This window comes from Stigmatopora argus, chromosome 13 (genome assembly GCF_051989625.1).
Source record: "Stigmatopora argus isolate UIUO_Sarg chromosome 13, RoL_Sarg_1.0, whole genome shotgun sequence".
NCBI lineage: Eukaryota > Metazoa > Chordata > Actinopteri > Syngnathiformes > Syngnathidae > Stigmatopora > Stigmatopora argus.
Window position 1 is genome coordinate 2,512,796 of NC_135399.1, and position 26,496 is coordinate 2,539,291.

The following is a 26,496-nucleotide window of genomic DNA, read 5'->3' on the forward strand; positions in this document are numbered from 1 at the left end:
CTGGTGCGGTATGATTGGGAGTGCGGATGGTCATTTGTCTCTCTGTGTCCCCTATGACTGACTGGCGACCAGTCTAGGGTGCAGTCTGCCTTTCGCCCGAGACAGCTGGGTTGGGCTCCAACAACCCCCGCAACCCTTTTGAGGATGGGCGGATGGAAGATGAATATTCATTCATCTTTTGTACTGCTTATCCTCATAAGGGTCAAGGGTATGCAAGGAGATGGACAACAATTCACACTCACACATGCCAAGGGGAATTTAGAGTGTTGAAGCATCCTACTGGGCAGCCCGGTGGAGCGAGTGGTTAGCGCGTCGGCCTCACAATTCTGGGGTCCTAGGTTCAAATCCAGGTCATGTCCATCTGTGTGGAGTTTGCATGTCCTCCTCGGGCCTGCGTGGTTTTCTTCTAAATTGCCCCGCGGTATGGGTATGAGTGTGCATGGTTGTCCGTCTCCCTGTGCCCTGTGATCGGCTGGCCACCGATTCAGGGTGTCCCCTACCTCTGGCTCCAGCACCCCCCACGACCCTAATGAGGATAAAGTGGTTCAGAAAATGAGATGAGAAGCATCCTACAATGTATGTTTTGGGGAGGTGGCAGGAAACCGCAGGGCCCGGAGCAAGCCCACGGGGAGAAAATACAAATTCCATACAGGAAGTTCTGAACCCACCGAAACTGTGAGATGGACATACTAACCACTTCCACCGGGCCGGCATATACAAATATTGTTACAAAATTTTGCTTATCCGTCCTTCTGATTTATGTTGCACCTCTTCAAAGTCATGGATTCTGGCCCCTATTCCAGCTCATCCTCAACTGTTTGCAAGTGAATCACAGGTAATTTAGAAAATCTGTTTCACTACGGTTTACAAAACATTTATTTAAAAGTGGGATGTGTTATTTTCACGGAGTATAAACTAGTCACTTACAGCTCCAGGACAAGCATCAGTGATGTGGGAGACTCATAGGTGTCCAATAGTGACACCAGTTGGTGGTTCTGCACATGAAGGAGAATGTCGGCTTCATGAGCTGCTTGCTCTTTCTTTTGCATTTTCTTGCTAACAAACTTCACCGCCACCTGACATTAGAGAAAATCAGAGATACATCATTACATTGATGTACTGTACGTACAGGATTTCAAAGTAACAAGGTTGTTCTGCCTGTTAGGCACCTTCTAGTTCATTGATACACACTGAATCTCATTTCGAAACCCATGATCTTATTTTGTCATGCGTGCCATAAAACCAGAAGTTTTGGGACTTCAATGGGTCGGGCATACTTCTGCTTCACTGAGAAAAAGAAAGAGAGTAAAGATTCCATGTCTGCTGCCCTCATGCAGAAGCAACACCTAAAGCTCTCAGATCATAATATTGTATGTTAGGTGGTGTAATATTCAAATATGCATTTAAAAATAATTTGTAATCATATATGTTATTTAAAATGTCAGTAAATAAAATTGCGGCAGCTGCAGTACTACATATTGCTTTCCACAGCATAGGAATTACATTTTTCTGACTGATTTTAGGATAGAGTCCGAGGGCATAATTTCCCGAGGACGGTATAGACTTGGAGTGTCTTCTGTGCAGGTAGGGCATTCTCTGTTCTGCAGTGAACGGGTGAAATGTATTTTGTCATGCGTCACATTGATGACTATTAGAATAGTCACTGATTACATAAGCATTGAATAGTTAATATCAACTAGGTGATATTGCTTTCCTCTGATTTGATGGCGTACAAGCAGAGTTGTTGTTAATAGAATTTAAGTTTACGATTTCTCCGTATTTTATAATTTTTTTGATCATTTCAAATTGTGTGTCGTATAACAACTTCTGTATGGGCAAAATGTTTTACAAAAAGTACGTTTTTTTGGAAAACCGATCTCGTCTTCCCCACTTTGGCTCTAATTCGAATCATCTCGGTGATTGGTAGCATGGAAACATCATCGTAGATTGCTAATGTTGTCATGCTTTGCTATGGCCATGTGCGTCAGTCACTTCCGCCTTTTCACTGCGTGTCAGCAAGCAATGTACCCAGACAGTCAAGCTGTCAGAGACATACAGTGACATCTACAGAATCTAGAATTTAGAGTATATTTGGACTTTTTATTGTGGCCCATGTGAGTAAATATGTGCCGTGCTGTGTTTAAACGGTGTATTATTGCTAAATAAGGGGAATTGCAATCATTAATAAGGGGAAAAATTGGCCGAGGTTGACAGGTATGCAGACTTGTCATTCCAATTACAAAGATTTAATACAGCTATGTTAGGGTACAAATGTAATGACTGACAAGGACAATCTTAGAAGACAGGAAATGGACAACTTTGCAAGCTCCAAAACTACTAACTATGAAACAAATGATGTCATTTTTGCGGGTTTCGAAAAGCTGTTTAGTGTGCATGGATTCCAAATTACTTTGGAAATGTGGTTGATTTCTAAAATAATGTGTGAGGAAAATTTGGAAATAAGCTCTACTTTACAATGGACGGCCGACGTTGAAAAGACCTTTCGTTGCGTAAAACAACTACGGTTGTATAGTCAATTTTAGCACTTCCGAATTATGTAAGATCAATCTCTGAGCAAGGCGAAATTCTTTTTGAATAGATGGTACTTGGATGATTCGCCTAAAGACGTTTCGCCGACGGACGTTTGACAGACGGACATGTCGCCGAATGGACGTTCCGCCAAACGTTAATTCGGCCGAACAGAGGTTTCGCCGAAACGGGATTCGCTCGCTCGCCCCGCCCCCGGATCGTGTGTACAAGTTTTTCAACCTCAGCCCGTTAGGATTTTTAATCCGGCCCGCCGAGTAGGTAAATCATATCCCTACGGTCATCGGAGGGGTTTCTCCCCGGGAACAGTGCTTCGTGGGCGGATTTTAATGACACATGCTGAGTTTCATTATCTAGCTCCATATATTTTCCAAGTTTGAGCACTTTAAAAATCGGCAGGGGTTCCCCCCGAGCCTATCCGAGAATAGTGCACTGTGAGCGTACTGGGTTGGACGACGCCCCGCTGAATTTCTGCAGCTCCAGAATTTTTTCAAATTTGAGCCCCACACACATTGGAGGGTTTTTTCACCGAGCACAGTGCTCTGTGGCCAGACAGGGGTGACACATGCCCCGCTGGAATCCTGGGCACCATATTTTTTTTCTAAGTGTGAGCACCACACACATCGGTGATGTCGCGATGGAGGCGAAAAAAAACATCTATATACGTCCATTGGCCAAACGGCTCAAACTGCTCTCAAATTTGGTCAAATCCAGCCGAAAACAGCGTTTAATGATTAAATACAAATACTAGTATTTGTATTTGCGACATCAAATGACGGATAGGCACTGGGGAAAACACCGTTGATGTGTTTGGTGCTCATACTTTGAAAAAAAATCTGGAGCTCGAGACTTCAGCGGGGCTTCAGCAACCCATATCCGCCCGTGTCACTACCCTCGGATAGGCCATGGGGAAAACACTGTTAATGTGTGTGGTGCTCAAACTTAGAAAAATTTATGGAGCTCAGGATTTCAGCGGGGCATCAGCCAACCCAATCCGCTCATGTCACTATCCTCGGATACGCTCGGGAAAAAAACCCTGCCGATGTGTGTGGTGCTCACACTTAGAAAAAAAAATATGGTGCTCTGGATTCCAGCGGGGCATGTGTCACTCCTGTCCGCCCACAGAGCACTGTGCTCGGTGAAAAACCCCTCCAATGTGTGTGGGGCTCAAATTTGAAAAATTTCTGCAGCTGCAGAAATTCAGCGGGGCGTCGTCCAACCCAGTCCGCTCACGATGCACTATTCTCGGATAGGCTCGGGGGGAATTTGAAAAATTTCTGGAGCTGCAGAAATTCAGCGGGGCGTCGTCCAACCCAGTCCGCTCAAGGTGCACTATTCTCGGATAGGCTCGGGGGGAACCCTCACCGATTTTTAAAGTGCTCAAACTCGGGAAATATATGGAGCTCGATAATGAAACTCATAATGTGTCATTAAAATCCGCCCACGAAGCACTGTTCCCGGGGAGAAACCCCTCCGATGACCGTAGGGATATGATTTACCTACTCGGCGGGCCGGATTAAAAATCCTAATGGGCCGCATATGGCCCGCGGGCCGAGGTTGAAAAACTTGTACACACACGATCCGGGGGCGGGGCGAGCGCGCGAATCCCGTTTCGGCGAAACCTCCGTTCGGTGAAACGTCCATTCGGCGACTTGTCCGTCTGTCAAACGTCCGTCGGCGAAACATCTTTAGGCGAATCATCCGGTCACGGAATAGATGGGTCATCTAAGAAAAAAAATTAAATGGGCAAAACTCAAATAGGATATAATGTATTGACCAAAACTTAAAATCTTAAAAGGAGAACAATTAACAGCCCATTACTATGCAGAAGGAGCTCCGCAACCCTTTCAAGGATGCACGGTATGGAAGATGAATAAATGAATGGATATTATGCACAAGAAACTAAACTGATACCATTAACAACACGCCTCCCAGGAAAGATCGCACCGGGAGTGGGCGGCTAGTTACCCAACCCACTAGTCCCTCGTAAGAGGGACACCCACCCTTGACTACGAAGAACCCAAGGGAAAAAACAACCCGGGGGCCCTCCAAGAGGCGGGATGGAAGATGGGCCTAATAGGACGGACCACATGGAATCACAATGGCCACGGAAAAGGAAAATGAGCATATCAGAACTCCAGTTAATGAGAAGATCCCCCGAAAGTGTGCATGCAGGTGGGAAAAGGCGACCATGTACAGGGGACTACAATTTCACCAGGGGAAGATGAAGTGCGATCAGAGAGGCCAACAGCGACCTTGCACCGCAGCAGCGGGTGAGACAAGAAGGACCAGGAGCCAGGTAGAAAACCACAGTGCCAAATGACCCAATGTTGCTGAAAGCTGGGAAGGCGCAGAGGAAGAAAACCCCTCGGCTGAGGCTGAGCCCCCACGCGAACACCAAGACCCAGCCCACACCATCTCACACAAAATAGAGCCACAAGCAGAGACCAAGAAACCAGCAAGAAGGAATAAGATCAAATGACCAAAATCAAGAGAAGCAGAGACTTGGCGCTCTTTGGACACAGACCTGATCAAGACCCTAGAGGAAAGGTTGCAGGGAGGTGTCGAAGCCAAGCTCAACCTGTTTGGGGATGTTATATACCAGACCTGCAGAGACAGGTCCGGTGAAATTACCTTAAAGCAGAAGACCACCCCAAGTGATAGGGGGAGCAGGGAAAAGGAGATCACCCAGCTCGTGCAAAGTTCCAGAAGGCGTAGAGAATTCTGCCATGATCTTGGACCAGATCGAGAAAGCCAGAAAGCGGGAGAAGACCGACCTGCACGTCATTTGTCTCTCACCAATGCGTATGGATCTGTCCCACACCTGGTGATCAGTAACGCTTTGAAGTTCTTCCACATGCCTCCCTGCATCAAGAAGCTGGTACCACTGTACTTCAGTGACCTGCAGATGAGCTTTGCCCTCCAGCAATTTACCACTGGGTGCCATATCTCCAATCCTCTTTGTGGCAGCCTTTGAGGTAATCCTCAAAGGAGCAAGACAACTCACTCAGAAGAGGATTCAGAAACGACAATACCTTTATTTACCTTAATCTCCTTCCTCTCTGAACAAGCCATCAAAAGTCTAGGGCGGCAGTACACCGCAGAGCTGTCTGATAAGCAGATGGAGAGCACCATCATGAGACACCTTAGTGATGGGCTGTCAAGGATTGACCAGAGCCAGCTCCCCCGAAAGTTCAAGGTATAGTGCTACCAGTTCATACTCTACAGACGGGTAATGTGGCCCTTGAAGATGAGCAAGTTCTCCTCATCCACTGTAAGAAAGAAGGATGGCTAAGCCAATTCAGGAAGTGGCTAGGTCTACCACCGTGCCTTTCCGAAACGGGCCTCTTTGGAAGGAATGCACTGCAACTGCCACTGCGGTCTATCAGTCTCGGCTACAGGCAAGAGGAGTCTAGGCTGGTTCTCGAACTAAGAGAGTCGACTGACCAGTCAGTAAGAAACGCCAACATCACGGTTCCCACTGGTCGGAGGTGGAACGCCCAGGCCGAGGTTGACCAGGCCATCAATAGACTGCAGCATCAGGAGATCATGGGCAGAGTGAAGGCAGGAAGAGCAGGGCTAGGATGGGGAGAAGCACGGCAATTCCGGTCCAGAGCTAACCGTAAGGAGAGGGAGATGGTGGTGGCGGAGGTGACAAGGATGGGGGAAGAGTGCTACAAGATGAAGGCTGTGTCGCAGGGCCGACAAGGAAGCTGGACAACCTGGGAGGGAGTTGTCAACCAAAACATCAGTTGGTCCGACATGTGGAAGATCCCACAGGCAAGGATCAGCTTCCTCATTTGTGCAACCTGCGACACACTTCCCTGTCCTCGTAACCTCCACCAATGGTTCGGGAATGAGGTATGCTGCCCACTTTGCAACGCTCCCAATGCTAGCCTCGACCCGTGGGCCCTGGAGGAGGTTCAACAAGCAGCATAGCCAAGCAGGGGAAAAACACCTACCTGTACATCAATTGAATTTGAATTGAATGCATTTATTGTCATAATGACTGTCAAGTCAACTAAGTGGTAGATACGTCTGCCCCACTCCAGACCAACGGGGGCAGAAAAACTCCAATCAGACTAAACCCTCCACACTTCCTCACTGAGGTCATAGTCAGTATATAAGCTCAGTAGTCCAGCTCACCAACAAAGTACACGACAAGACAGGCAACTAAGGGACCAAAGACACCCTTCAGTTCTCGATCATACGCAACTGGTAGGATTAAACTTGAGTACTACTTGGATTCCACTTGATTAATGCTCAGTTTGTTTCACTCAACCATAAGTTGTATAAATTGTATTCTTTGTGTTTTCCTTTATTTTTGGATTACTCATCAATCTCTGTAAAGTGCATATTTGTGTTTGATTTACTCAATCAGCTAATGTACTCATTCACTTCTACTCTATCACTTTGAACTCTCTACTGCATTTCTGTAGTAAATTTAAGATGTGACTCGTAAACTCAAGAGCAATACTTTGATCTACTAGTAACTTGAAATTTCTATGATGTCACATGCTTTAAGCTTTTCAACCTAATAACTTCCTATCACCCTAAACTACAATAAACTGTAAAAAATGGAGGTAGAATGAGTTTTTCATGCGTCCGGACATCCGCCTGCCATTGACGGCGGTAGACATCCGATTCATGTTGACTGCTGCGTTATATATCCACTTGATGGAGCTCTAATAACAGAAATAGTATCTGCACCTCAGTCAACATGAATCGGACGTCTACTGCCGTCAATGGCAGCCGGACGTCCGGCTGCCATTGACGATGGTAGACGTCCGATGTGTTAAATGAGTGCTCTTATTGATAATTTTGATATTTCAACATCATTCAAGGTGGAGTGACTTCTGGACGTTAGTCGCCGGGGCCACGGCCTACAATACCTCAGCGACTAGGATGGGTACGGTCCTGAGGAGCACAGCCGGATCTCAGCCCGCCAGATCCTCTGCCGGTCCCTCATTCAGGACTTCCGTTGGGACCACCTGGAGGTCCTATGTGGCATGTCAGGAGGCCCGCGTAGAGGGAGCGATACTGTCAGGCCACGGTCCAGACAGGTGGGTGCTCCTGTCACCCAATCACAGGTCCAGGACTAGATGGGTTAAGCAGTGGCACGTGCGGCTCATCAGACACTAAGGACCTATTTAAACCACTCAGAGCTTGACCAAGTCGCTGGATCATCTTAATCAGTTCACTGTTAAGTACCTTCTCGCGTTACCTCCTTGCTTCGTCTTGCCTGATCTTCGACCTCTTGTTTTTGCCCTTGGACCACAATTACGACCACGACCTTTACCACGCACTTTGTACCTTCACTTTGGATCCCTCTACAGGCCTTTCGGCTATCGACCTCCACACTATACAAGACAACTCCTCTCCGCTTCTCCGCTTCTCCCCTTGTACCTCTGTCTGGTCCAACACAACGGACATTCATAATAAACACAAAATTCCATGTCTGGCTTGTATGTGTTTGCCTGCTTCGGGGCGCTCCGCCCACGACCATACCACACCTGTGCCTATGTCTTCTGTCGGTGACTCAACTCAGTGCTCAGCTGACTGTCTGTGTTCGCAATTGGTTCCTCCTTCCCATTTCTGACAGAACTTTAGCTATCAGAGGGAGACTGTGCTTATCAACAGGAACCAGAGACCGGGTATTCATCCGCAGCAAGAAGAAGCACTGGTTTGATCCACACTGGGAAGGTCCCTGCTAAGTGCTGCTAACTACACCAATAGCCTTCAAAATAGGGAACAAAAGACAAAACAATCTTTTCTTTGTTAATTGTGTTCGTTGAACCATATGGGAATGGGTCTGAAATTGGTCCACTAGGAGAATGTGACAGCAAATCATATGCTTCATGCAAAATTCAATAGGGCTATGTCTATTGGTATCATTGCTCTTACCAGTATCTTTCCACCGAACATGCAATAACCACCGCAGACTCCAACTCAGCCGTTAACACCATAAGACCGGACATTCTTATCCCCAAGTTGGCCAACCTGTGGCTCCCACCTTCCACATTATGCTGGATTGAGGACTTTCTGATCAATCGACCCCAGCATTTGAAGCTGGGTCGCCGCTCCTCTCATCTGCCCGAACGCTCAGCACCGGCTCACCTCAGGGCTGTGTACTGAGTCCACTACTCTACTCGCTCTACACACACAACTGCAGACCCATAAACCCTGAGAACATCATTGTGAAATTTGCAGATGATACAAGGGTGGTGGGGATAATCACAGAGGGGAATGACACGGCCTACAGAGATGAGGTCTTTAGACTCAGTAAGTGGTGCGCTCTCAACAACTTGGCACTGAACAGCTCCAAAACCAGAGAACTCATCCTGGACTTCCGACAGAAACAAGGGTGGTCCGTCGCCCTGTATATTAATGGCGAATGTGTGGAGCAAGTAGAGACTTTCAAATTCCTAGGAATCCACATCTCTGATGATCTCACTTGGGCGGCAAACACCACAGCACTCATCAAGAAGGCAGAGCAGAGGCTACATTTCCTGAGAGTACTCAGGAGGGAGCAACTGAACACCAACGTGCTGGTGACCTTATACCGGTCTGCCATTCAAAGCATCCTGACCTATGACCTATGTATCAGTGTGGCACACAAGATACACAGAAGCCGACCGGAAAAGACTTCAGAGGGTGATCAGCACAGCCCAAAAGATCATGAACTGCCTCCTACCCACCCTGTCCAGCTTCTACGAATTCCGGTGCCTTAGAAGGGCATAGAGCATTATAAAAGACAATACACATCCCAGCTTCCACCACTTTAACCTGCTGCCCTCTGGAAGGCGCTACAGAGCTATACCTGCCAAGACAAACAGACTCAAGGACAGTTTCTTCCCAAGAGCTGTAACCATACTCAACTCGAGTTCTGCACCTAGGACCTAATCAAGACTTATTACTACTACTTATACTTCTTATGTTGACCACTTATTTATCTATTACTATTTCATGATTATTTATTCCTTATTACTATTTAGTGATTATTTATTTATCATTACTATATATTGATTTTCTGTGTTCATTAAATCAAATCAAAAGCCTTTATTGTCATTATACACAGCTGTGTATCACGAAATTGGTGGTCCTACTCCACAAAGTGCGTTTTCCCAGTAAAAACATAAATAATTAATATAAAAATATAAAAAGTCATGTCTGGGCAAGGTAAATTCTAAAATATTGAACAATCTAAGACACTTGTGTCAAAGTGGCGGCCCGGGGGCCAAATCTGGCCCGCCGCATCATTTTGTGTAGCCCGGGAAAGTAAACCATGAGTGCCGACTTTCTGTTTTAGGATCAAATTAAAATGAAGAGTATAGATGTATATTAAATTTCCTGATTTCCCCCCTTTTAAATCAATACCGCATTTTCACGACTATAAGGCGGACCCTCAATGAATGACACATTTTAATTTTTTTCCCATATATAAGGCGCACCGCTCCGCATTACACTGGTCTACCGCAGCGCATTATACGGGTCTACAGTAGAGGCTGGGGTTACGTTACGCATCCACTAGATGGTGCTGCGCTAAAGGGAATGTCAACAAAACAGTCAGATAGGTCAGCCAAACTTTATTAATACCTAGATTACAAATCAGCTTTCTGACAATTCCATTCACTCCCAATTTGAATAAACAAGTTTTTTTATTTTATCCGAGGTTAAAGTATTAGTAATTTCATGACACAGCAATAGCATAATTACTCATGTTGAACAGGTGGGCGAATGCGGCATCCAACACGCACGTCTCCGTCTCACCAAAGTCGTCAATAATCGAGTCATTAATTTCTGCCTTCCTGAAAGCTCGGACCACAGTTGAGACTTCCACTGGGAATGACGGCGATCTAGCGAATCGATGTGCTAGATCGAGCTCAACCGAAACGCCGTTTTATATATTTCAGCATTCACTGCGTACCGGAAATAGAGTCGGGGCTGCTTGCCGTAGTTGCGAGAGCTGTTGCGGCTAAATATTGATCCATGTATAATATATTTATATATATAGTTTGCAGTCTAGCTCTGAATGCTCTTGATGCCAACATCTAGCGGCAGGAGTTCTTTTGTAAATCCACCCTAGTAAATGACGGCCGCTGTCAATTGGTTGACAAAAGAACTGTATATCCCAGCAGTCACTGCGCACTACTTTTCTACGGGAAAAATAGAGTCGGGGGGGCTGCTTATATATATATAGTTTGCAGTCTAGCTTTGAATGCTCTGTTGACGCCAATCTAGCGACTGGAGTTCTTTTGTCAATCCACCCGGAATGACGGCGAGCACCAAATTAGTGTGCTCGCCATCATACTGGGTGTATTGATGCATGCATTTGCGAATTTCTTGCATGCTACGGAAAATTAGTGGAAGTAATTTTGGTTCGGCGACCAAAGTGAGTCAAGTGTTCAGGGTTATACAACATTTAGAATTTAGTGCATACGCAAGGCACCCAGTCCATTTTAGAGAAAATTTTACACTTAAGTGCGCACGATAGCCGTGAAAATATGGTATGTACTCTCCCGGTCTCTGGAACGAACAGCATCTCTGCAGCAGGTAAGCATTTGACAGAGGTTCCCGGACTTCTCTCATTTTACACCACCCTTTTTCATCTCCTGTCTTCCGTTGCTGAGTTTGAGCGTGAATTTTTACATTTTTATGAACATTTTGTATATACTTGATAAAAACCACGATGTACTGAAGCAGTGAAGTGGTGAAGGATCACAGTACCTCTTTTTTTGTGGTCTTGTTGAGACATTTTTGCACCACCGAGAATCGTCCCCTAGTAAAAACATTGAAAAGAATATATGTATATATGTATATGTATATGTATATGTATATATATATATATATACATATATATATACATATATATATATACATATATATATATATATATATATATATATATATATATATATATATATATATATATATATATATATATATATATGTTGCTGAGAGCGAACTGCATGCCTATTTTACCTTCCAATCTCACTAATCTCAGAGAATGTTAACTCAAAGTTTTCTTTCCACTGGATCCCTGTGCCATCATGAGCAGAGTCTAAACAATGAAAAGGGATAGAGATTTATTAAACAATTTTAAACCATGATCGCGGATGATATTGCCTGCAGTGTGAATAGGCAGCATCTGAAGAATATAGAATGAGTTGTAAAGGAGAGGAGAGATTAGCGGATGTCAAACAGAATATTTTAGCATACTTAAGAGGGGTGGACGGAGGAGGAAAGACCCTACAGTGGTAAAGGGGTAAGGAGGTGAAAAAAGATCCAAGCTGATCCTTAGGTGGTTAAAGGAACTACTTGTTCGTTTACACGTCAACGGTAATGGTTGAAAAGGCAAAAACCTTTTCAGACAACCCTATTGTTTTCACCAGTGTTTCCCAACCTTTTGTAAACTGCAGCACACGTTTTGCATTGGAAAAAAATCTCAAAGCACACCACCAGCTAAAAATCTTCTAATTACGAATTGGCCCTTAGAGTGACCAAATTGTTATTATTTTTTTAATGAAAAAAAATAGATTTAAACCCCCAAAATTAAATTTTAATGACCCCTGGGACTAAAACCCTGAAGTTCCCATCCGAAATCAAGAAGAAAATTGCGTTTTTGGGGTGCAGATTTATATGAAAAAATAGAAACCTATGGGGAACCTTCCAAAGGAGAATTGGATGATACGATACAAGAGACGAACTCGCGATCCCAAAATGGAGTCTCACTAGCGCTTCGTTCTTCTTGGACATGTTGAGTCAATGTTGAGTACGGAATAACTTTTGCAATTAGTGGTGCGCAGTTCAAAGCGTGCGGTCAACGTGGGGAAATGCATGACCCAATCAACTGGCTCTAAGTGTCCCCACTAATAATTAGCTGCATTGTGAGCACGCGGATTACGCATGCACATGCAATACTGGCGTGTGCGCACGTGCGTGCACTGTGCACAGCGCACACAGCATTTGACTTTGAATGCATGGACAAATGCCAGCAATGTGCGTGCAGGTGTGTTTTTTTGTGCGCGTGCATTTGCAAATTTCTCACACGCTACGGAAAATGGCGGAACAAAATTATTGGGAATAATTTTGGTTCGGCGACCAATGATTGATTATTTTTTTCCATAAACATAAATATATTAACACAATGAAAGCCCAATTGAAAACATATTTATGGCAATATTCTGAAATAATTTTCTACCAATTATTTATTGCCGACCCCTGGTTAGGCTCCAGGAAATGACATGTTAACGCGCGCGTGCGCACTTACAGTACTCTCAAGCCAAATAATGAATTAATTCAATAATTTTTCTTACCGTTTATCAACACACAACTGGGTAAACATCGGTGACTGTGATCTATCATATTAATGTGTCTCCTTAAGATATAAAAGCTTACAGCATTGTTACATAATTGTTTTAAAATGTCGCAACTGGTTAAGTTTACATTTTTATTGAACTCTTTCAAAATAACCTATTTTTTGCATTGTTTTGTTACAAATGTGTCAAAGTTCATTCCCTCTTATGTTTACATTTTGGTGCATATTTTGATTTGAAGTGTAAACCTGTTCAAAAACGCGTTTTAGGGTTTTCTCAGAAGACACTACCATCTGAAAATCTCTCACATAAGTTTGGAAACACTGAAAAAAAACAATCTAAAAAGAACTGTGATTTTATCTGTAAGAAATTGTGATATGACCCATTCCCCTGAGCCTGAATTAAACAGTATTCTATATGAATACAATGTGGTCATGGTGAGTCAGCTAAAGTCTTCCCAAACAGAGCTGTTTAAGTAATCTGGTGAGAGACTTCAAGCCAAATATCATTTTTTCCTAATAAGATTCACCACTTTATATGATGCCAATTCATTTTGAAGTCAACTTATTGTCTTCAATGTGTGTTACTGTGTGTTTTCATACTACTGCTGGACAGTGAAACCATGTTGGAGGGCTCTGATGGAGCGCTGAGTCCCCAGCGATTGGAAGCTCGCACTCTGAACTGATAGTGACCGCCGGGGATAAGGGTATCGATCTGAAGGCATTCCTCCATGCTGCTGGAAACCTGTTGCCATAGCAGAGAGTCTGGAATAAGAATGAGCTGTCAGCCTCAGAATTTCCACTTCATCGAACATCAAGAATAAAAAACGTTCACACCTTCCTGACGATACTCCACCATGTAGCTGCTGAATGAACAGTGAGTAGATGAGGCCGGCGGCGGCCAGTGGAGCCTTACAGATGTACTGCTGGCCTCCTGAGCCACTGGTCTCCCAGGAGCAGTTGGAATACCTACGCAGTGACCAAAATTACCTTAACACCCTTAGCAATAGTGGCGTCACACAGTATGGGTTTCCAGAGCCATAGGTGGGACACATGTATTAACATTTCCAATAGTTATTTTTTGAGTTTCTGAAGAGAATTATTTCTTATAATCACATGTATTCTTTAAATGATTTCAAATAATTAGGTTTTTAGTTATCATTTTGTTTGGAGAGAGAACAACTTTGGAATTTAAGATTCTTTGTGGGCTGTGTTGGTAAGAATAAGTCTTTTACATGGCTAATTAAATTATCTCAGTAGGGATGCCCGAAGGGGGAATGATTCCTTTGTTCCTGACTTGGACTTAGACAGGTCGGGGGCATTACACCTTTGGCCCAGACTACCATATATAAGCCACCCACGCGTATAAGCGGCACCCTGAAAGTTGCCTTGAAATTTTCGAATTTTACAATTTCTCGCATATAAGCCGCCCCGATTCCCAATTTTCATGGTTTTAATATGAAGTACAAATGTGTTAATTTGAAGGGAAAATCTTAAGAAAAATCACAAGTGGTACTGTATGAATCAAAAGCACATTATTAGGGTCAGTATACTAAGGAAGTTAATATGCCTGTCTTTGTAAATACAAAATATCAAATTATTCAATTAGAAAAAATAAATAAGTCTATCTTGATGAAAACCTGATGCTTTCTAATGACAGAAATTAAAATTTAAGATGTTGTGGCAGCCATATTACCTCTAATGTGAAAATATCTCTATTCTTTTGATGGTTCATATTACTCCAATAGTTGTCACTTTAGAACAAGAAATAAAATGTAAACAAATCAATGTGTAATTTTGTTTAATTTCAAAATCAAGGCTACTCTCATCTGGCAAAAAAAAATTTAGACGGCAGCACCCCGACTTCACTAAGATGGCTGCGCCCCGATCTCCCTAAGATGGCCGTGCCCCGACCTCGCTAGGATGGCTGCGCCCCGACCTCACTAAGATGGCCATGCCCCGAGCGAGCAGTGACGGGAACGTTTTGCATTATATGCAAGATACATTTTTTCATGAATTTCATTCTTAGATGTCAAAATAACTTTGTTTTAGCGTTTTATCAAATCAAATCAAAAGCATTTATTGTCATCATACACAGCTGCGTATAATGAAATTGGTGGTGCTACTCAGTGGCGGTCCGTGCATTTCACACCTGGGCCTTCAGTAGTGCTACGTGTGAATCAATCCAACCCTCAACAAGTATTTTATGTCTGTGGCGGGCCGTCAGGGCCTTCAAGGCCTTCTCTGCTGGCCTAAGAAATATCTGAATCATATTATATTTTGTCCATCAATACTTATTATTCCAAATGGTCTGTTAGCTTCCTTTCATTGCTTTTCCCCCTGGTTGCACTGCTTCCAGATGTGTGTTTTCATATTGAAGCATTTAACCAATCACATTTCAGCCATTATTTGTTGCCAGATCAGATCTGCCTCAAAGCCTTCACAATCAGTTCTTGCGGGCTCTGCTTTTAACCAATCAGATTTCGAGTTGGCAACCCCACAATGATTTTTCATAGGCGTTAGCATTTTGCTGGCTGGGACATGTCATTGCTTTCACAAACTATGATTGGCTAGTAGGCGGGCCAAAGCAGCCAGAGAGCGCAAACTCCACCCACATGGCCGACAGTGGCAAAAACAAATGGATTCTGTTGCAGATTTCTCTCACAAACCTATTTTCCAGACGGATTTTTCCAGAAAAAAATGGACATCATTAAGAAACGGCGGTCAACTCCGAAGCTAGCAAGCCTGTTACAGCCGGGAAAATGGTGTGTGCGGCACTTTCAGTGTGCTAACTTAGCTCCACAAGCAAATACTATATTGTTGTTTTGATTTAAAGCCATTTTCAAAACGGACTATGCCAGAAATATGACAGGACAGGCTCGACTTTCATTATTAGCTTCGATGGCGATAGGAAAGAAGGAAGAAAGAAAGGAGGATGGATATTGTGTAAAAATGATTTTTGGTGAGTAAAATATGGCAATATTCCTAAATAATATTTCAATTGTGGGCCAAGTTCTGATAACTGAAAAGCTCCAGTGTTTGTATTTAAGCTCCAGTGTTTGTATTTAATCACAAAATGCTGCTAGGAAGTGGATTTTACCCCAGTTTATTTTTTGGCGTTTCACCATTGACGTCCATTGCTGTCTTTTCCCGGGAAAAATCACCCCCCTGGCCTGGTTGTAATGTCTCAAAAGCTCCAGTATTTGTATTCAATCAATAAATGATGCTAGGAAGTGGATTTTACCTAATTTTAGTATTTTAGTGCATTTTTTGTCATTTCACATATGGAGGTATCGACGTTCATCACTGTCTTTTTACCGGGGAAATGATACTCCGGGCCCGGTTCTGATGTCTAAAAAGCTCCAGTATTTGTATTTAATCAATAAATGTATATATATATATATATGTATATATATATATATATATATATATATATATATATATATATATATATATATATATATATATATATATGTATATATATATGTGTGTATGTATATATATATGTGTGTGTATGTATATATATATATGTATCAGTGGCGGGCGGTGCATTTTCTGGTAGCGCCTTCAACGTATCAATCCAACCCTCAAAAACTATTTTATGGCTATAAAACCTCTACTGCAGCAAGAGCTGCGACACATAAAAAATAATCAATAAATTAATGCACAAAAATGGGGTAAAATCCACTCATTCATTTCATGATTAAATACAAATACTGGAGCTTTTCAGACATTAAAACCAGGCCAGGGGGTGATTTTCCCGTGAAAAGACAGCGATGAACGTCAATGGCGTACGGGCAAACATTGCCCGAAAATGGGGTAAAATCCAGCCGAAAACAGCATTTATTGATTAAATACAAATACTGGAGCTTTTTAGACATCAGAACCGGGCCCGGAGTATCATTTCCCCGGTAAAAAGACAGCGATGAACGTCGATACGTCCATACGTGAAATGACAAAAAATGCACTAAAATTAGGTAAAATCCACTTCCTAGCATCATTTATTGATTGAATACAAATACTGGAGCTTTTGAGACATTACAACCAGGCCAGGTGGGTGATTTTTCTCGGGAAAAGACAGCGATGGACGTCAATGGTGAAACGCCAAAAATTAAACTGGGGTAAAATCCACTTCCTAGCAGCATTTTGTGATTAAATACAAACACTGGAGCTTAAATACAAAAACTGGAGCTTTTCAGATATCAGAACTTGGCCCACAATTGAAATATTATTTGGGAATATAGCCATATTTTACTCACCAAAAATCCTTTTTACACAATATCCATCCTCCTTTCTTTCTTCCTTCCTTTCCTATTATTGACTGAATACAAATACTAGAGCTTTTGAGACATTACAACCAGGCCAGGGGGGGTGATTTCCTCGGGAAAAGACAGCAATGGACGTCAATGCCGAAACGGCAAAAATTAAACCGGGGTAAAATCCACATCCTAGCTGCATTTAGTGATTAAATACAAACACTGGAGCTTTTCAGATATCAGAACCGGGCCCACAATTGAAATATTATTTAGGAATATAGCCATATTTTACTCACCAAAAATCCTTTTTAACTGTACACAATATCCATCCTCCTTTCTTTCTTCCTTCTTTCCTATCGCCATCGAAGCTAATGATGAAAGTCGAGCCTGTCCTGTCATATTTCCGGCATAGTCCGTTTTGAAAATGGCTTTAAATCAACACATCAATATACTATTTGCTTGTGCAGCTAAGTTAGCACACTGAAAGTGCCGCACACACCATTTTCCCGGCTGTAACAGGCTTGCTATCTTCAGAGTTGACCGCCCTTTCTTAATGATGTCCATTTTTTTCTGTTAAAAGTCCACCTGGAAAATGGCTTTGCCAGCAAATCTGCAACCAAATCCATTTGTTTTCATCCGTCGGCCATTGTAGGTTGAATTTGCGAGCTCTGGCTGGCTCACTCTGGCTTTGGGCCGCTTACACTATCACTAGCCAATCAAAGTTGGTGAAAGCGATGACTTATCCCTATGCCTGCGACAAGGCAATGGCGTATCCCTACGCCTGAGACAATGCATTGTGGTGTTGCCAACTCGAAATCTGATTGGTTAAAGCAACAGTCTTATCGACGCTTGTTTAATGCAGCAGAGCCCGCACAACTGATTGTTAAGGCCTTGAGGCAGATTTCTGACCCTGGCAACAAACAATGGCTGAAATGTGATTGGTGAAATGCTTCAGTATGAAAACACACATCTGGAAGAAGTGCAACCAGGGGGAAAAGCAATGAAAGGAAGCTAACAGACAATTTGGAAATATTTAATAAGTATTGATGGACAAAATATAATATATGATTCAGATATTTCTTAGGCCAGCAGAGAAGGCCTTGAAGGCCCTGACGGCCCGCCACTGGTGCTACTCCACAAAGTGTGTTTCCCAGTAAAAACATAAATAACTAATATAAAAATATAAAAGTCACTTACGGGCAAGGTAAATTCTAAAATATTGCACAATCTAAGATATTGCACATTGTAACTACACACACCGAAGTTATTGCACAGAAGCGATTTTGTGTCGTGCTAATGCAAGTTCAGAGCCCTGATGGCTCTGGGAAAAAAACTGTCCCTAAGTCTATTTGTCCGTGTTTTGTGAGACCTCTAGCGTTTGCCAGAGGGCAGCAGCTGGAACAGGTTGTGACCAGGGTAGTATGGGTCCCTAACAATGCTCTGCTGAGGTAGCGAGGGCTGTCAATGTCATCCAGTGAGGGCAGAGAGCAGCCGATGATCTTCTGGGTGGTGTTGATCACTCTCTGCATGGCTTTTCTGTCTGCTGCCGTGCTTTCAGCATGCCACACTGTGATGCAATATGCCAGGATGCTCTCCCCTTTGACTCTATAGAAGGTTACGAGAAGCTTAGTGTCCAAGTTTTTCCTCCTGAGTACTCTCAGGAAATGGAGTCGCTTCTGGGCCTTCTTCACAACTGCCGTGGTGTTGGTAAACCAGTAGAGCTTGTCCGTGACGTGGACCCCTAGGAATTTGAAGGACTGGACCCTGTCTACGCATACTCCATTTATGAGGAGTGGGGCAAGATCTGTGTTGCGTTTAAGAAAAACCAGGATTATTTTTTTAGTTTTTGTGGTGTTTAGTGTGAGATTGCTCACCAAATACCACAAAGACAGTTTGTTGACCTCATCTCTGTAGGCAGACTCATCCCCCCTGAGAGGAGTCCAACCACAGTGGTGTCATTGGCAAATTTGATGGAGTTAGTGGTGGGTCGATTTACAGTTGCAAGTGTACAAGGAGTATTGAAGAGGAGTCAGTACACAACCTTGAGGGGAGCCAGTGCACAGTGAAATGGAGGACGAGAGGTGGGGTTAAAAAGTTCTTAATCCAGCAGCAGATGGGAGAGTTTTTCTGCCAGAATGTCCGGTATTATAGTGTTGAAGGCTGAGCTATAGTCAACGAAAAGCATCCTCACATAGTTCCTCTGGTGCTCCAGGTGGCTCAATTCTGTGTGTAGAGCTATGGTGATGGCGTCCTCAGTGGACCTGGCTCTATAAGCAAACTTGTGAGGGTCAACTGAGGGAGGGATTGTATCCCTGATGTGGCGGGCGACAAACTTTTCAAAGCCCTTCATGATCACAGGGGTAAATGCAACAGGCCTGAAATCATTCAGGCTGTCAATGGTTGGCTTTTTAGGGACAGGGATGATGGTGTCTGATTTCAGGCAGGACCGGATGATGGATTGTTACAGGGAAAAATTGAAAATATTTGTGAAAACCCCAGTCAGCTGGTCAGCACAGGCTTTGAGCACCTTAGGTATTCCGTCAGGGCCAGCAGCCTTCCTGGTGTTCACAGTCTGCAGTACTTGTCTCACTTCATGTTCCTGAAGCTTCAGTGTACTGCTGCAAGGTGGTGGATGCGTTGAGACTGAATCCAATTTGTCAGTCTCAAAGCAGGCAAATAAATGGTTCAGTTCCTCTGCTAGTGAGGCATCTGTGTTAACTGACACCTTATTATTGCCATTGTAATTGGTAATGTGTCGTATTTCCTGCCACATCTTCTTTGGGTTATTTTCTGTGAAGTGCTCCTCAATTTTGCTTGTAAATGCTGCCTTGGCCTTTTTAATGCCTCTCTTCAGGTCTGCTCTGGCAGCGCTGTATTGTAACTTGTCCCCTGACTTGAAGGCGGTGTTACGGCATTTGATGAGTGCCTGTGTCTCACTGGTCATTCAGGGTTTTCTGTTGGGAAAAACCCAGTGTCCGTACAGTTTTTGTGTCTATATGTCTACGTGTCTGTGTGTCTGTGTGTCTGTGTGTCTGTGTGTCTGTGTGTCTGTGTGTCTGTGTCTGTGTGTCTGTGTGTCTGTGTGTCTGTGTGTCTGTGTGTCTGTCTGTGTGTCTGTGTGTCTGTGTATGCGTATATGTATATGTATGTGTATGTGTATGTGTATGTGTATGTCTCCATTTTGAAAAAAAATACCGTATCAGCATTTGCTTGCGTTGTGATGTCACGGGACACGGGCGCCATTTTCTCGTGACATCATCATGTTACGACGCCGTGAAATTGCTGTTTAGCTCTGTACACTCTTATGTTTTTCGTGTTTTACAGCCCTTCTATCTTTTTTTAATTACATTTTAATATTTCGTAATACATCCCTTTTTACTTTACTTTGTACTTTATACTTTTTATTTTAATGTTTTTACAACTTTCCTTGTTCTGTTAGCCTGGCTTCTTTTGGCTAATTCTTTTTTTTTTGGAACCATTCAGCCATGCCTATGCTGTCCCACACATGGGACTAGCTGTTACAATACGCAGCAGAAGGAGCGACACCTTGGTGCCGCCGGAGTTTCGGAGCTGGACAAAAGTGCCGAGAGGAGAGCCAACGCTTCTGACCAACCATTCCATTGTGGGATAAGATGGAAGAGCTGTCGGTGCTTACCAGCAACGGAGTCAAGGAGTTCTGCCCTGCTGCTGTTTTCTTCAGCTCCAGACTACTGAGGAACTGTGCGGATAAGCTTGGAAGAGTGACTCTGCATATTCTCTACCTCGGTCACAGTCTGCAGAAGTTCCCCATCTCGTGGAAGACTTCCTGTGTGTGGTTCCAGTTTTTGTCCAACTTTACGTCATTTTGAGTCTATCCGTTTTTTCTACCGAAACTCGTAGCTCGTTTTGTGTTTTTGCTGCTTTTCTGTCTTAATGATTTGGTGATTCTTGATGATCCCATTGACTTTGATTTGCTTTGTACTTTTTGCTTTTGCTCTGTTGTTCTGCGGCCTTTGGGACTGTACTGTCTAACTTATAACCATGCCGTTTCTTGCTACTGTCACAATGAAATTTCCCGAATACGGGATGCATAAAGTTATCCAATCCAATAAAAGAATTTGCGAATAAGAGTTTGCCTAGCGATTCATTGCAGCACACAAAAAAATAGCTCTCTTCTACAAATTGGCGTTGTCGGAAGGATCCTACTCTGCTTCAATCCCATTAACACAACTTTTAGCCAGGCTATTATCAACTGTTCTATCTTACCACAAATTCCCCACAAATCTACACAACGCTCATTTCTCGGCAAAATCCATTTATTTTTTAAATTAACCACCAAATCAATTCTTTTTCCAACTTTCCTTTCTTTTCTTGGTTTTGATCCTTCTAAAGTACCCCTGTAAGATCCCCAGGCCATGCCCAGCTGAAGTTTGACTGTTTTCTTACTTTCCATCATTTCAGTACACTCAATAGCACCCAAATGATGATCAAATTCAGCATCCATTTTGTCACCTTAAATATGACTCTCACAAACCTTCAGACACGCAATACAGTGGTACCTCGTCATACGACCGTTCGTCACACAATATTCTCGTCTTACGACGGAAATTTCGATCGAATAATTCGCCCGTCATGCGATCAAAATTTCGTGATGCGACCAAGTTTTTTTTTGCATATCTTTTGTGTATAACAATATCTACGAACACTGAACGATTAATTCAGACGAGTTCCGACCAGGAAACGCACAACGCACATGCGCGGGCAAAAAGAGGGCTTTCTGGGTAATGAAGTATACTCGTCCACACAACGCCGATAGGCAATGGCACTCTTTCTCAGAATGAAACTTCATTACCCACAATCAATACGTGGGTAAGCTGACCTGTTGCATTTCCTGTTATTTTTATTATCTAATACGAGGAGTATTATATTACTTCTCGTTCGCTGCTCCTAAGAACATCAGCGGCACTGGCTCGCAATTCCCTCTTTGTAATATTTCTGGTCGCAACTCTCTCTCATAGGCGCCGTTCAAAGCGGCTGCATTCAGAGCCAATTTAACGAGGGAGTTGCGAGCCGGTCTTTATGAGCAGCGGAGCGATTGCTAAAATGTACTACAAGACTATTTCCCGTTGGCTAGTGGTCGTGGGTTATCCTATTGTGAGGACATTTGTGTGAATCATTTTCGGAATATTTTGAAGGGAATACGTAGTACAACAGCAAACAGCCCATCGATAGCGAACGTGAGGGTGGAGGTGTGGCAAACCGCCAACCCGGAAAACGAAGGTAACAAAAGATTACAACAAAATTAGAATTCAGTTTTGTGTAAAGTTACATTAAACGTATGTTTGAGTGTCTGTATATATTAATCCAAGTTAATTTAAATTTGTTTTTTCCGTTTACGAGTGCGTTGTCGTCTTCTTCTTCTTCTTTTTTCACCTCAGGCGCCTGAGGATTACCCTCAGCAGCGCTAGAGCTGCCACTGGAACACGGATAAGTTCATCCAGGGAGTTGCCCAAGCCGCGATGGTAGCGTTCGGTCATTAAGGCCGGACAGCGGAGCCATAAGTGTTCAGACGACTCTGTTTCCTCGTCGCACAGGCGGCAGCGATCCGAGTCGGATTTCCCCACAAGGTGGAGCCACCGGCGGAGCAGGGGGTGGTGTCCACTGCGGAAACGAATCAGGTCTGTGCGGTCTCCTTTCGATAGGGCAAGTTCTTCCTCTGTGACTTTTGTAGTGTAGGTCTGCAAAAGGCGGGGGTGGGAGAGGGGGGGGGAGCGATCTTCACGTTGGATGATGGCACGTCTTGTGGCTGCGTCCGGGGGGGTATTGGTTTGGTCATCTAACGAGCCAAGTTTAGCTAGGGCATCAGCCAGGTCGTTTCCGCATATGTTGCAGTGGCCCGGGATCCACAGTAGCTGCAGTCGCTTAGGCGGAGGGAAAAGGGCGATGTCACCCTGAAGTCTCCGAATGGCGGGGTCTTGCGTATGGGGGTTTCCCATAGCTTGGACCAGCGATTTGCAGTCACTGAGGATAATTGATGTCTGCCAGTCTGCTGTTTCCCTCAGCCAGGAGAGTGCCTCGGTCAGTGCCACTTTTTCAGAGTGGTAGGAGCTGCTGCGGCTGCCAGTGGCACCATGCCATTGGTGGATGATTGCACTCTCCTTAATGACGACAAAACCTGCACCACCGTCCGCAGTGCCTTCTTTGGTGGATCCATCTGTGAAGATCTGTAGGTCCGGTTTACCCATGCTTCTGATGAGCTCTTCTGCCTTATCTCTTTGGGTGATGGTCGGCATGTGTTTAGAGACTGCGGTAAAGGCGGTTTGGATGGGGGGGTAATAGCCAGGGTGGGCAGGGATGGGAAGAGTATGTGCAAGGGGTATGGAGTTCGAGAGCGGTAAGACGGGGAAGGGTCGATGATCGCCAGTCTGGCTTCTTTTGCAAACGCATTTTAACGTTTTCATGGAGGAGGCGGTGTCGGGGATCAGAAGGAGGCAGCTGGTTCCAGGCATCCGCCTTAAGAAGTGCTTGTAACTTGAGGCGGGATGAGAGGGGTGTGAGATGTGCCTCATGTAGGACTGCTTCGGTGGGGGTAGACCTGAGGTGGTGGGTTATGGCGCGGGCTGCTTCCAGTTGGGCGGTTTCAAGGGATTTGAGGTGAGTTTGGGCCAGCCAGGGGGCCCATGCCGGTGCTGCGTACTCCGCAAGACTTTTCTGGGTGGCAATATACACCGTTCTAAGGTCGTTTGGTTGCCAACCCCAGGATGTGCCACTGAGTTTGCGGAGGAGGTTCGTTCTTTTGGACATGGTTTGGCGGACTTTTTTCGCTTGCTCTGCAAACGTGAGTTGTCGGTCAAAAGATAGGCCAAGAAAAGTGGGGGTGGGGTTATGCTTGAGGGTGGCGCCATTTATTAAGATCTTTGGTTGCCATTTGGCCTCAGCTGAGTCCAGGCTAAAAAATGACGCCTCACACTTGGTGGTGTTAAGGTTTAGGTGTGCCTCGGAACTCCACCTCCAGACTTTTTCAACCTCCGCTTGAAGTCTGCTTTCCACCTCCTCTTTGTTCCTACCCCGACAAGCAAGAGCCAGATCGTCTGCATAGGCGCTGACCAGGGTGGAGTCGTTGAACTTGTCGAGGAGGTCATTAATGTAGATGATGAATAAGAGGGGTGACAGGACCGAGCCTTGGGGGAGCCCTTCTTTGAAGGTTCTGCTCCTGCCGATGGTATTGTTGATCCTGACCCTGGCTGTGCGATTTGTGAGCCAGTTGGCGATCCATCTGATGAAGCGGTAGGGGACCCCCAGGTCTGCCATTTTTTGTAAGAGACCTGTTATCCATACCTGGTCGAATGCCTTGCTGAAGTCAAAGAATGTTGAAAGCGTGCGTTGCCGTTGAGTCGACTGGAAGCCATCAGAGATGAACTGCGACAGTCGCAGGGCCTGGTCCGTCGTGCTTCTTCCCTTTCGAAAACCGGCTTGCCAGTGGCTGAGAAGCTGTTTATCTTCCAACCACCAGGCGAGACGGTTCACGATGAGCCTTTCCATTGTTTCGCTAAGCGTAGAGGTGAGGGCGATGGGTCTGTAGTTCCCAACGTCCTTTGGTGACTTCCCTTTTTTGAGGAAAGGGATGATGGTGGCCACTCGCCAAGCTTGTGGACACCAGCCCTCTAGCCAGCTGGTGTTGACGATATGGAGTAGTTCGGGAAGGATGTTTGCCGGAAGATTTTTTAGAAGGTCCGGGGCTATGTCGTCGGGTCCAGCTGCCTTACCCGCTTTAAGTTGGGACAGCGCTGTCTGCAGTTCAGCATCGGTGAACGGGAGCTCGAGGACTTGTCGCGGTGAGCCGAGCAGTCTGCGGGTAGCTGTACGTAGAGAACGCACTGCTCGTCTGCTCCGCTTGTCACTCTTGCGTCCGCTGACCGAGGCATATTCCCTGATAAATGCTGTTGCCTTGGCTCGGTCACTCACGTACTCCTTGTTCTTGTAGACCAGGGACTCGCCAGATTGTTGTGTTTTGGTGCCTGAGAGGGATTTTACTAAGGACCAGGCTTGTCCCGTAGATCTTGTCTCGGCGATCTTGGCGAGGTGTAAGCGCCATGCGTTCCTTTTCGCTTCAGTGGTTTTTTGTTTGATCTGTTGACAGAGTGCTATCCATTCTTTCCTATTTTGTTGGAGGTCTCGACGTAGTCGATTCCTTTCGCGGATGAGGTCCTTCAGGTCCTGTGTCAACCATGGGAGCTCCTTCTGGCGGATAACTTTGACCGGTATTGTAAGTGCTGCTGCCTCTTTCACGTGTTGCACTAAGAGGGAGAGTTTTTCCGGGGCTGTGGCTGCTGCGGAGATTACGGGTAGGCGATCCATGAGGATGGTACGATACCTCTTCCAGTCAGCTTTCGAGAAGTTGGGTCGTACTCTTCTTTGTTGGCATTCGACACGGAGAGCACGGTTCCACCTAATCAGAATCGGTCTGTGGTCGGAGGTCATCTCGTCGACGGGTTCCCATTGCAGATGTTCGGCCGTGGTGGGGTCAGTGATCGTTAGGTCGGGGGCACTCATGCCTGCTCCTTGTTGGTATCTGGCAGTCCGTGTCCACACGCCGTCATTAAGGAGAGTTAGGTCATGGTCATCGACCCATTGATGGATTGCGTTACCCCTGGGATCTGTCTTGGCAAGTATATCCCAGGTCGGGTGGTGCGCGTTGAAATCCCCGCAGATCAGGCCATGCTCCGTGGGGAGCGAGTTTAACCAGGAGAAATCTTGGGGGGCAGGACAATAATCCGATGTCGCCGGGGGGATGTAGGCGTTGACCAGTGAGAGGTGCCGCCTGCGGGCGATGGGAATGTGGATATGCTGGAGTTCGAGGGGGCCTGATGGGGACGCTGGAAGGATGGAGTAGGGGATGCCGCATCTCAGGTAGACAAGGAGACCCCCGCCTCGTCGCTGTTTTGTGCCTGAGCCCTCACGGTCTTGGCGAATCACGTTATAACCGTCGAGCTGAGGCGTCGGGTCTTCGAGTCCCAGTTTTGTTTCCTGGAGGAGGAGGATGTCAATTTTTAGACGTGCCGTCACCTCTTTCAGTTCGGTAGTCTTGGTCGCCAGGTAGTCACAGTTCCATTGAAGGATGGTGAGACCGGCTTTCCGTGCCTCCGGTAGATCGGCAATCCTATCTGTGGGTTGTTGAGGGTGGGAGGGTTTCAGGTTCAGACAGCTCTGGCAGCACCAGTTATTGTTTCTGCGAAGTATGGTTAAAGCGTGTCTGGTTTCAGGGGCACATTTGAGGTGGAATCCACGTTTGCAGGATCTACATGTCAGGGGAGAGCGTGAAACGATTAATTTGTTATTACAGGTGGGGCAGTTTGCGTTTATAGGTTGGTGTGTTGTTATGGCTGTTTGGTGTGTGGA

General features: G+C 45.0%; 1 protein-coding gene across 12 annotated transcripts in view; it reads right to left on the bottom strand.

The window, feature by feature from the left end:
• The window catches only part of kalrna (kalirin RhoGEF kinase a), a 295,388-nt gene that overhangs the window by 2,282 nt on the left and 266,610 nt on the right, over positions 1 to 26,496 (bottom strand). For 4 of the 12 annotated variants that reach the window (XM_077616400.1, XM_077616399.1, XM_077616401.1 and 1 more), the window contains 5 exons: positions 13,700 to 13,831; positions 13,466 to 13,627; positions 11,530 to 11,608; positions 11,275 to 11,326; positions 928 to 1,076 (listed from right to left, as the gene is read on the bottom strand). In XM_077616400.1, coding sequence (XP_077472526.1) covers positions 928 to 1,076; positions 11,275 to 11,326; positions 11,530 to 11,608; positions 13,466 to 13,627; positions 13,700 to 13,831 — 574 coding nt within the window. Of the gene's footprint in view, positions 815 to 927; positions 1,077 to 1,187; positions 1,288 to 11,274; positions 11,327 to 11,529; positions 11,609 to 13,465; positions 13,628 to 13,699; positions 13,832 to 26,496 lie in introns of those variants that run through there. The other 8 variants (XR_013304507.1, XR_013304508.1, XR_013304511.1 and 5 more) reach the window with 8 other exon arrangements.